The sequence below is a fragment of the Sinocyclocheilus rhinocerous genome, unplaced genomic scaffold (assembly GCF_001515625.1).
Source record: "Sinocyclocheilus rhinocerous isolate Xijiao unplaced genomic scaffold, SAMN03320098_v1.1 scaffold1556, whole genome shotgun sequence".
In the NCBI taxonomy this organism is placed as follows: Eukaryota; Metazoa; Chordata; class Actinopteri; order Cypriniformes; family Cyprinidae; genus Sinocyclocheilus; species Sinocyclocheilus rhinocerous.
In genome coordinates, this window is record NW_015645075.1 from 112,674 (window position 1) to 123,968 (window position 11,295).

At 35.9% G+C, this 11,295-nt stretch overlaps 2 protein-coding genes across 2 annotated transcripts in view; one reads left to right on the forward strand and one right to left on the reverse strand.

Annotated features, from left to right (window-relative positions):
* Window positions 1-425: 425 nt before the first annotated feature.
* Window positions 426-3,573, forward strand: LOC107705476 (transcription factor LBX1-like). Its single transcript, XM_016508785.1, has 2 exons — window positions 426-1,093; window positions 2,553-3,573. Exons 1-2 carry the CDS (start codon window positions 766-768, stop codon window positions 2,996-2,998), a joined length of 774 nt encoding a protein of 257 aa, XP_016364271.1. The 5' UTR covers window positions 426-765; the 3' UTR covers window positions 2,999-3,573.
* Window positions 3,574-6,717: 3,144 nt separating this feature from the next.
* The window catches only part of LOC107705480 (polycomb group RING finger protein 1-like), a 10,312-nt gene continuing 5,734 nt past the window's right edge, over window positions 6,718-11,295 (reverse strand). Inside the window, exons 2-9 of the mRNA XM_016508791.1 lie at window positions 10,162-10,267; window positions 9,842-9,994; window positions 9,683-9,754; window positions 9,494-9,599; window positions 8,300-8,342; window positions 8,080-8,166; window positions 7,234-7,314; window positions 6,718-6,833 (exon numbers count right to left, since the gene is read on the reverse strand). Coding sequence (XP_016364277.1) covers window positions 6,783-6,833; window positions 7,234-7,314; window positions 8,080-8,166; window positions 8,300-8,342; window positions 9,494-9,599; window positions 9,683-9,754; window positions 9,842-9,994; window positions 10,162-10,267 — 699 coding nt within the window. The 3' untranslated portion in view covers window positions 6,718-6,782. The remainder of the gene's footprint in view (window positions 6,834-7,233; window positions 7,315-8,079; window positions 8,167-8,299; window positions 8,343-9,493; window positions 9,600-9,682; window positions 9,755-9,841; window positions 9,995-10,161; window positions 10,268-11,295) is intronic.

Here is an 11,295-nt window from a genome sequence, read left to right on the forward strand (position 1 = left end):
ATCATGCAGTCATAACTGCCTCCAAAACTGCAATAATCATGGGATTACAGTAATTAGTCTTTCTCAAGTTGTTCCGCTATGGACAACTCTTGAATTCTAAATGTTCATTAATGCCTTGTTGAATGTTTATTTTATTGTTTTATTTATATTTTACAGTATACATTGTTGTTGTTGTTATTCTGACATTGAAGAGATCCGCAGACACGTTGACATATAGAGAAGGCTAGTATTGATGTTAATGAGAGCACTCTCCCTTTTCAGGGAGGTATACGCGTGGAGCACGTGGTTTGCCCTAAGTGGGAGTGGGATGCATCAACAGATGCATAAACATCCCGAGCCATCTCCCCTCTCTTTAAACTTCAGGGGGAAACTCCTCCTATTCTCGCTCCAATTCAGTATTATGGTCTGGCCCTTTAAGACGGAGCAGCGGGTCAGCAAGTAGTGTAGTGTTTCTCTAATTGAACTTCACAAAAGCAATCAACAAGAACTCGTTAGCGGTTGCTTGCTGTTTTGAGCCTCCTTGAGACACGGCTACACATGCTGAAGATCTTCATGGAGCAGCTCAGAGAAGACTGGAGCCGCATATGAGGACTAAAGTTCGGGTGGATGTGACGCCTGAAGCATGGTGCTTTTGGAGAGCCACTTCAGACTGAGGAAGAACAGCGATTCTGTTTAAAGAAAACGGAATAGATCAGGCTTTTGTATGCATAAACAAGATTGAGCGAACTAGGTGACTTCTATTCGAAATAGTTGCTTGGGACTGAGATGACCTCCAGCTCTAAAGACATGAAGGCAGGCTCCGTTTTGCAGTCCAGCGGCGAGGAGAGGCGGCGGGGTCCCTTAGACCAACTCCCACCTCCGGCCAACTCCAACAAGCCTCTCACCCCGTTCAGCATTGAGGATATCCTAAATAAACCCTCCGTCAAGAAGTCCGTCGGTAGTCTGTGCCCTCCGCGCGTGCTGGAGAAAGTGACCGGCTCGAGCGCGTCTCGGAACGGGATCAGCGCTCCGTCCTCGCCGTTATGCGCTCTGGAGGAGCTGGCGAGCAAAACATTTAAGGGGCTGGAAGTCAACGTTATACAAGCTGCAGAAGGTAAAATGTTTTGTCTTTTTTTTTCAGGGGTTTGTTGTTTTGCATTCGGGTTGTGTTTACGAATTAATCTTCGAGTTTTAAACGCGTAAATTGAAGTTAGTGGCACTTTTGGAAGTGTGTTATTGTAGCGGTAGCGATTATATGTGGATTTTACAACTGATGTCGAATGCATATTTTTATATGCACATATAAAACGATAATATAAATTAGCCTATATATAAATACACATAATAGGCCTATAAATATGTTTCTTAATCAATTTTTTTTAGGTTCAATGTTTACCAGTTTCATCCCCGCCTATTTTTGTTATACACATTTTCAGATATTAAATTGCTCCTGGTATTATTATTTTTTTTAACTAAATGTCAATAGTGATTCCTCGAGTGTGACTGTCAGTATTTCAGGAATGTCACCTACCCCTCAAAAAAGTTTAAAGGTTCTTCGATTGTCGAGCAAAAGCAACTCGATCTTATTATCAATAATAATTTTCATTATATAGGGCTTTTGAGTTGCTAAATTGTTCTTTGGACGATAAAATATCAGTATACTGGTTCATGATACTTTAAAATGCCAGTAAATGATGGTTTCTCCAGAACCAATTCTTTGTAGATCTCAAAAATGCTCCAAACCTTTGTTTTCAGAAATACAGATTAGCATGATAGAACGCACCGTGCCTTTACAAGAATGTTAAAGAGATGGAAATCACTCATGTTCACTTGACACATTTACTGAAAACAGTCCTCGATCATGACGTTCGTGTTGACATTGCAGAACTGTCTTAGTGGGTCACGCTAACGGTTAAGGTCGTCTGTAATAAGATTGAGGCCAGTTCTGTGGCGTGATAGGCTGCTTGATTAACACATCAAATATTTCGAATTTACTTGGCAATCAATAGTTCAGATGTTTTGGAAAGTTTCTCCCCCTCTTTTCAAGAACAGCTGTTATGCAGCTGGAATGAACAACTGCAGCCTATCACATAACACAACAGTGTGTACACACTTAAAAATAAAGGTTCTAATTTGAACCAAACAGGATTTTGCAGCCTGATTCCAAAGGAGAACCTTTTTAAGTTCTACAAAACAAAATAAACATTTACAGTCTGTTATGTTGCTTGAAAGATCCTAGAATTCAAAACACTGATCTAAAGAACCGATAATGTAATATTAAAGACTTTTTAATCTCCAGAGAACCAAATATCCACTCAAGAACCATGTACAGCCAAAAAATAGGACCATCAAAGAGCTTCCAAATAACCTTCAAGAAGAATGCTTCACAAATCAATAGTCAATGTGCATTTAAATAAAGTTCACATTTCAGTTTACTGAATGAGCATTAGCCTTACAGTGTCTGGGAATGACTTACTGATGAAAGTTATTCTGAATTGTGACCCACACACGCCGCCTGCGTTATTCCTGTCATGTGTTCCTGGAAATCAACTCTCCTTTCTTTCCATTTAAAGGTCGCGAACATCACAACGCCTTCGGCCAAAGACAGGCCTCCAAAAAACGACGGAAGTCCCGCACGGCCTTCACCAACCACCAGATCTACGAGCTGGAAAAGCGCTTTTTGTACCAGAAATACCTGTCACCGGCCGACAGAGACCAGATCGCACAGCAGCTGGGTCTGACCAACGCGCAGGTCATCACCTGGTTCCAGAACCGACGGGCCAAGCTCAAGAGAGACCTGGAGGAAATGAAGGCGGATGTGGAGTCTCTCAAGAAAATCCCGCCAAAGGCATTGCAGAAACTGGTGTCCATGGAGGACATGGAAGACCCTCACGGTGGCTCGGGGCCCATTTCTCCCAGCCTTTCCCCAAGAGCCTTTCCACAGTCCCCATCCTCGTCCAGAGGCCAAACCACAGACGAGTTCTCAGAGGAGGACGAGGAAATCGAGGTGGACGATTAAAAGCAGGCCCTTGTTTTCAGAGAAGGGCATTTTTCACAACTTTTGCACGGACTCTGCAGAAGAACTTGAAATGCAAGGAAAGTTTTGACTCCCTTATTTTTAATTTATTGAAATGACCTCTACGTTCTGATGTCCAGATCGAAGACATGGTTTAAGGAATACACTTTCATAAGATCTGAGAAACGCTTAGAGATAAATGGTACAGTATCAAGACTGCAACATGTGTATGTACATTTTAAGCTTTATTTCTCGATTTTCGAAAGAAATTGTGCAATTGTTTACACCATTCAACACATTTATGACCGCTGTAGAAACTCTATGCCAAAAGTGATTTTCAATTAAATTCTCAGCTGAATAGAATTATATATTTATAAATAATTTCAGAAGTCATCAGAAAGCGAATTTATTCAATCTTGTTTCTACATTGTAATTGTCAAAACTCCGTTCCCAAAGTTTTACATTATATATCCCAGTTCCTTGCACATTTCCTACTGGCATTATTAACAAATTATTACAAAAATAAAATGTATGTCCAAAACAATGCAAGGGCAAGGTTGTGTGTATATATAACAAGTTATGATGCATCTAACTCCTTAAATTTATTGTAACATTCTATTTAATCTTCATTTATGTAAATAAAGGGTATATGCAATTTCACAATGTTTCCTTACCTTGAGTCAAAGTTTAATCATGCATTGTATGCTGAGCTGAATTATGAAATAATAATTTCCCTATAAACCCTATGGATATAGGAAATCCAAATTTCTTTGCAAGATATCTCAAAATCACTTTATTTTTTTATATACATAATTATGCCACAACATTTTTTTTCCACCACAATAATTCTCTCTTTTTTTTATCCTTTTTTCATTTCTCATCGGTAATTAAATTGCAAAGTGGTTGAAAACGTTTAGGACCACCTAAAATGTTAAGGCAGCGATTAAATTTAAGTTTTGGTCTACTATTTTAGTGGCATGATTTTTACAGTGTAATAAGGATAAGCTGCCATTCATAAAATGTTTTATTTTATGGCACACTCGTGGAGTTAAACAGCTGAGAGAGGCAGAGCACTTTTACACATCGCGCCATTGTGTGTGTTAAGAAGAGTGTTTGTTTGTGTTAAGTGCTTGAAGCTTAATTAGGACAATTGAACAAGGTTCCCCCTCTCACATTGTCACGAGGACAACATAAAGCTTGCTTTCCTCCTGGCGCCATATGGTTTATGAATCTTCTCTAACACAAACTAGTCAACATGATTGATTAGGTAACCCGCCTTTGAGCGCGCAATAACAGTTTCAGTCGGTCGAGCCCAAATAATACCCCACATCTGTGCCCGTGTGTTAAAAACGCCCATGAATAGCAGATGATTTGCATGCGGTTCCTAATGAATAAATCTCAATAGGAAGCCGGTGGAAATGGGGAGGATTGCTGCATCCTGGTCTGCCGAATTTCTTTCGGCCCATTTGTGTCAGTTGTGAGCAGATCAAGACAGCAGTTTTGGGGCAGCGAGAAGATGGAAGTACAATTGGCCTAATCGCTTGGAATAGTTGGGGTTGAAAAGTCAACTAGATTTTTATGAGCGCTTTGTGGAAAGACTCACCAGACAGCCGGAGTTCTCAGAGCTGTCGAGGCAGCGGCACATTCTCGTGCTGTTTTGTGTTTTCTGCTGCGATTGAAGTCCGCACAATAGTTCAAATGCTTCGGGTTCCTACTGAGAGTCGAGATGACTGGAATTTGATGGTAGCCTATATGAATATGAATGCGGTTGGACTATGACGACTGAAAGCCGTGATTTCACAGTGTGAAAATATTCGAGCAAACATCCAAGCGCGTTAAAAGCTCCCTTGGACGATAGATCAGTTTCACTTTAGAGAGCAAGATTAGCCGTGTTAGCCTAAATAGAATTTCTGCAAAAATGTAGCCTACATGGTTAAACTTTTCATGCATGTAAAAGGCGGTAAAAGTAGCCTAGTTATTAGTGGATTTGCACACGGGCAGACGTATGGAAACGCAGTTTGTGCTTTGTAACAGATGTTACTAACAAGTCCATATTAAAATAATTAGCCTACTGTTTTCATTTAAAGTTTTAATAATGGAAAATCCAATATGAAAAACGAATGCCAGAAATAATAATAATAATAATAAATCAATTAATGCTTACAGAAACGTAGCCCACTTCATTATTATTGAATGTTATTTAACACTATCATAATCATCTTTTAGGCTACATTCGTTAAACATTTATTTAAAGTTATTAGTTATTATAAAGAAAAAACGAATAAAATCAAACATTTAGCCATGCGCTTGAATCTGTTTTTAATCAGTTTTCGACGTTATGTAGGCTATTGTAGGCTTTTTGAATCGCGAAAAAAAGTCTAAATTACATCAGAGGCCTGTACAAATGACGTGTTACATTTGATTTCGTTTTCTTCAATGGTTATATTTATATGCGTATATAAAATATAGGCCTATGTAGCCTGAATGTTTAATTTAAAATAAAGTAGGCCTAATTGCGAAAATGTACATACTACTTCATGTTCTTAAAAATAGGCTATTCGATGAAAGCAGAGAGGAGCAGAGTCGTGTGTTTTAATGCATAACATGATTGTATTCTAGATGGTTTAATGCATTACAAGAGGAAAAATACTACAATTTGTTGTCAAAATGTCACAAAGTAACAGTATTGTAGGCCTACATGTTTGACCCGCAAAATGATTAGCCTAAGTCAGCTGTAAATCTGAACGAATTTATTGTGGTAAAATAAATTTGGTCTTAGCCATTTGGTCTAAAGAACAAATACATGGAGAAAGAAGTTGTAATTTTTTTTTTTTTTTTTAAATAAAGATAGAAAGAAAAAAAACACGACATTGTAGCCTACAAAGATTACCTGGTGGAGATAAATGTAAAATTTACCTGGCAAATAATAAAATATGAGAAGAAATTTACGTATCCTAAACATAGCCTACCCGAGCATTTCCCCAAAATTATATTGATCAACAGAACATCTATTGATTTTTATGTCTGACAGTATATTTTCTAAAGCGTTTTTCAATCACAACAGTTACAGCATAATTACTTTCCCGTCGTGTGATGATGGTATGAGTTATATAAAAGCAAGTTTTTATACTAGTAGGCTACTGCGATTCTACTCGACATTCTGCCTAAGGTTTTCATTGTATCTTCAGACCGCTACATATATATATATTCTGAGATGACAAATGCCTTGAGATGATCCTAATAGAGTCATCGTGAGGTGACTGAAGGAGATCGGTGTTAGTAAGGCTCTCTTGAAGACCAACACTGCACCCTAGTGGTTCATTTCTAAAAACACTGGCGATCTAAATACAAATTACAAAGTCTTCATTTCGACTTTAACAAGGCTACACATCATTTGTGTTCATACAATGATCATATAATTTGTTTAATCTTGCACTGAAGTAATTTAAATAAATAAAAAAGGACACAAAAAATAATACAAAATGAACCCAATATTTTTTTACCACTTGAAATTTATTTTCAAAAATACAAAACAAAAAAATAAGTATATATGAATTTGTGTTCATACAATGATCATATAATTTGTTTAATCTTGCACTGAAGTAATTTAAATAAATAAAAAAGAACACAAAAAATATAATACAAAATGAACCCAATATTTTTTTACCACTTGAAATTTATTTTCAAAAATACAAAACAAAAAAATAAGTATATATGCACAGAAAGCTATTAAAATAGAATATGTGAAATACAAAATATTTACACCAATTGATATTTTCACATAATCCTATCTTGTCCGTTTGTCTTTTATAGCATAATGGAGTACCAGTGGTTGTGCCTGAAAGGGAGACAAAGAGGAAAACATTAGAACATGAATGAAAGGTTTAACAAAGTATCAGTAGTGTTGACTGACACTAAACAGAGACTGCGGGCAGAACTTCATCCGTCGCACTTAAAAACATATGAAGCATGGAATTACTTGTGCTAAATTCTCACAACGCTTTGACGCCCCACAAACCATGAAACAATATGGAGAATAGCACTTCCATTGCATATTTCAGACCACAAGGCGACATCAAGCATATGGCTTCTCCTAGTACTAATAAATCTCTGCCTGTGATTCCCCTTTCAGTGAGTAAAACAGAAATGAAGATCCCACCTACAGGGAAAGGCAAACGGGCTGATAGTGTGAAAGAATGCGGTATGAAATTAGCTGGAGACGCTTGGGACTACAATACCTTTCCAAACCAGTGAGACAGCCAGAGACGCTTCATGGTCATGTGATCTGGCAGAGACTCGTTATTGAATAACATCTGGACCTGCAGCGCAACAAAGAGCACACAATGAAGAGAGAAGACAACAGGGCAGGAGGATGGAAAAGAAAACAATGAGAGGTTTCGTTTAAAATCTATCTCTCTAACTACATTTCACAATTTAAAAAAATGTATTTTTAGCTGGTCGTCCTATTTGAACTTTGATTCTTTCTATTATAGAATTGGACAACAAATTGTCCTAATTGGGATGTACAAATCATACATGCATTTACATAATCAAAAGTAGTCTTTTTGTCTAATACAGTGTCTTAGTTACATTCACTAACAACAGACTAATCAGCTGTAAGCGCAGTGAAAGAAAATAGGTGAATTCTTTGTTTCCTACTTCATTTTCAACAGAAAAGCACATTCATTTGTACTATTTTGTATACTGAATGAATTTTATACCAGGTTGCAATTGCATATAGTTAGAAATAAATAATTATTTAAATTAGTAGACCAGAAGTCACAAAAACATCATGAGATGCCATTGAAATGACATTCATCTAAAATGTAATTTCTATTAATACATCATAAATAGCATTTTAATTCTATTTTAGCGTGATAGATAGATAGATATAGATAGATAGATAGACAGACAGACAGACAGACAGAGAGAGAGAGAGAGAGATAGATAGATAGATAGATAGATAAAATAGGAATGACTGAACTGAATGTGATGTAAAACTTCCACAATTATGTGGCTTTCTGGTATGTAAATGTAAAAGCAATGGCTCTATAAAGTAAGACAAAGAAAAAAAAAAGTCACACCTGATGTTTTTCCACGTTAAGTCGATGACATAACACTTTCCTCAGATGTCGTACCTCAGCCCTGACAGAACAACGCACAAATTTCTGCTGCAGGAACATAACAATATCAAATAAACAAATGTATCACTGCTTCTGATTTTAAAAAAAAGCAACCAATGTTAAGGTTTTCTTGAGAGTGAATCAATGTACATTCATATTCCTTCTTCGGCTGTTGTCTTACCTGTAGAGCTAATTTATTTTTGTCCTTCCCAGGAAATGATGAGCTGTAAAAACAAGATGAAATTATAATAGGATTCTTTTGATGCACCTACGCTAGCCATTCAAAAGCTTTAAGTAAGTATGATTTTTTATGTTTTAAAAGAAGTCTCTTATGCTCACCAAGGCTGCATTAATTTGATAAGTAATACAGTAAAACAGTAATATTGTGAAATATTATTACAGTTTAAATTAACTGTTTTCTATTCAAGTGTATCATTTATTTTATATTTTTATTTATTTAAATACATTTAAATATTAATTAATTTATTTACATTTTAAATAATAATTTAATTAATTTAAATAATTTGAAATATTTTTATTTTCTATTCTAATTCTATTCTTTATAAAAAAGCTTGCCCCTTTTAGACTTGCACTCTATTATTTGACTAACTGCTTGTTTTCTTTAAAAACAAAACAAAACAAAAAACTAACACTAGCTTTTCTAATCTTTTTGTATTCTATTTGTTTTCTTTTTATTTATCATACAATTAACAAAAGCAAAAAAAGGCCTCTAACACTAGCATGCTCTATTCTTTTTCTATTCTATCTGTTTTCTTTTTATTTATTATATAATTTTAAAAAATAACCTTGCTACGTGTGCTGCGTTAAGCTAACTGAGACTTGTTATAGCACTTGCATATCATTGCTCTTTTGTTGATTTTGATTTTCTTCCATTGTCCTCTTTTGTAAGTCGCTTTGGATAAAAGCGTCTGCTAAATGACTAAATGTAAATGTAATGTAATTGTAAATGTACATGTAAAGTATATTTTTAAATGCAATTTATTCCTGTGATGCAAAGCTGAATTTTCAGCATCATTACTTCAGCCTTCAGTGTCACATGATCCTTCAGAAATCATTCTAATATGCTGATTTGCTGCTCAAGAAACATTTCTTATTATTATCAATGCTGAAAACAGTTGTGCTGTTTAATATTTTTGTGGAAACCGTGATTCTTTTTTTAAAGGATTCTTTGATAAATAAAAAGTTCAAAAGAACAGTATTTTTTTTTATTGAAATCTTTTGTAACATTATAAATGTCTTTACTGTCATTTTTTATATATTTAATGCATTCTTGATGAATAAAAGTATTAATTTCTTTAAAAAAAAAAAACTTGTGAGGGGAAAAACACCATAAGCTTTACTGCTGTCTTCTTACCTTTGCCTCTCCAAACACAGACAGACCTGTTCGTCATATCTGTAGAAATGAGCTTTGGAGTGGTCAAAGCTTGTGTAGGGTAATCCCGTATTATCTGGAACTGAATCTACAACAAAACACAAACATACCTAATAACAATCTTAATAAAATCAAATCAACAGCAGCATCTATCGACATGGTGTCACTTACCTTCTCCAGACGGCTGTATGATGCGTTCAAGACCTCGTGACTGATAGAATTCTTTAATTCGTTTGTCTTCACCTGAGAAGATCAGATGGATATTTAACCATGACTGAGCAGGAGACAAAGTGATACTCAGGTTCAAATGATCCTATTGATTGTACTCACTCTCTTGTAGGCCTGGGACTAGTTTGTAGACGATATCTTGCATCACTCTGTCCAGCTTTAGATTCAGCAATGGCTGTGTTTCGTGGATTTTGATGTTACACATCGGACAATACTTGCTGGTCTGGAGATACTTCACAATGCAACTCTTGCAGACTGCAGAGAGACGGTGGAATGAAAATGAGTAAGTATTCAGTTTAACAACACAGCTTATGAATTTCTTCTGCATATATCACAAATGATAGCTGAGAAGTAGGCTGCTATAAATCTGTGTTCATTTGAGAGCGTGTTATTTGGAGAGAAATCAAGTACACAACACTTACATGTATGGAGGCATTCTGTGATGGTGGTTGCGTCGATAAAGTATCCTGCACAGAGGTAGCACACAATGTGTTCATTTAGGTCCTTTATCTTTATTTTAACTTCTTCCTGTAAAACAAACAGGTAGTTTAAGATCACTGTGACATTCTGCATGCATATCTACAGTGCAATAGCGTTATCCATTGTTAAACCGTGTAAATAAGACACATTTTTAAGTTAATCCTTGGTGTCCTCATCTGTCACCTTGTGCGAAGCCCAGTCAGTTTGGTAAAACTATCATTCAGCTGAAAATACATTAAAAGTTTGTCATTCCAAAAGACTTATTTTGGTGAGAAGAACTCTTGAAAACATGTAAAATGTGACAAATAGAGAAAAAAGACATCCATTCTATAATTTCTATTTAGCCTGCCCTACACATACAATCAAATCTAAAGCCGCTTCAGCAGTGTCCGGTTGTAACACGCTAAAATTAAACTAAAACTACGTTATTATGACCACATTATTATTTGAAAGACTATGTGAATTTTTGTACTTTTCAGTTGATAAACAGCAGGACTATTATGCCAAAAAGTAACACTTAATTTAAAACTAAATTTTAAAACTAAGGAAAAAAAAACTAAGAAAAAAAAAATATATATACATATATATATTAGGGCTGTGCGATATTGAAGAAAAATGCGATATGTGATAACTCATTAAATAATGCGATATTCGATATGCGATACGATAATGCTTAAAGTGCCACATGCTCAGATGAAACAGTTTTACTCAGCTGTTGCCGAGTCAGTTCTGTGAACTTCTATATCTCAACTGATGGCCTATAAAAAGGTGTCTTATTACCAACGTGTCACACAAGAAACATTTCATGATGGGTAAAAGCAAAGAGCTCTCTCAAGACCTTCGCAACCTTATTGTTGCAAAACACACTGATGCCATTGGTTACAGAAGCATTTCTATACCTCTGAATGTTCCAGTGGGCACAGCTGGGGCCATAATCCAGATGTGGAAAGAACATTATTTCACCATAAACCGGCCACGACCAGGTGCTCCTCACAAGATTTCTGACAGAGGAGTGAAAATAATTATCAAAAGAGTTGTCTAAGAGACAAGGACCACTTGTGGAGAGCTTCAGAAAG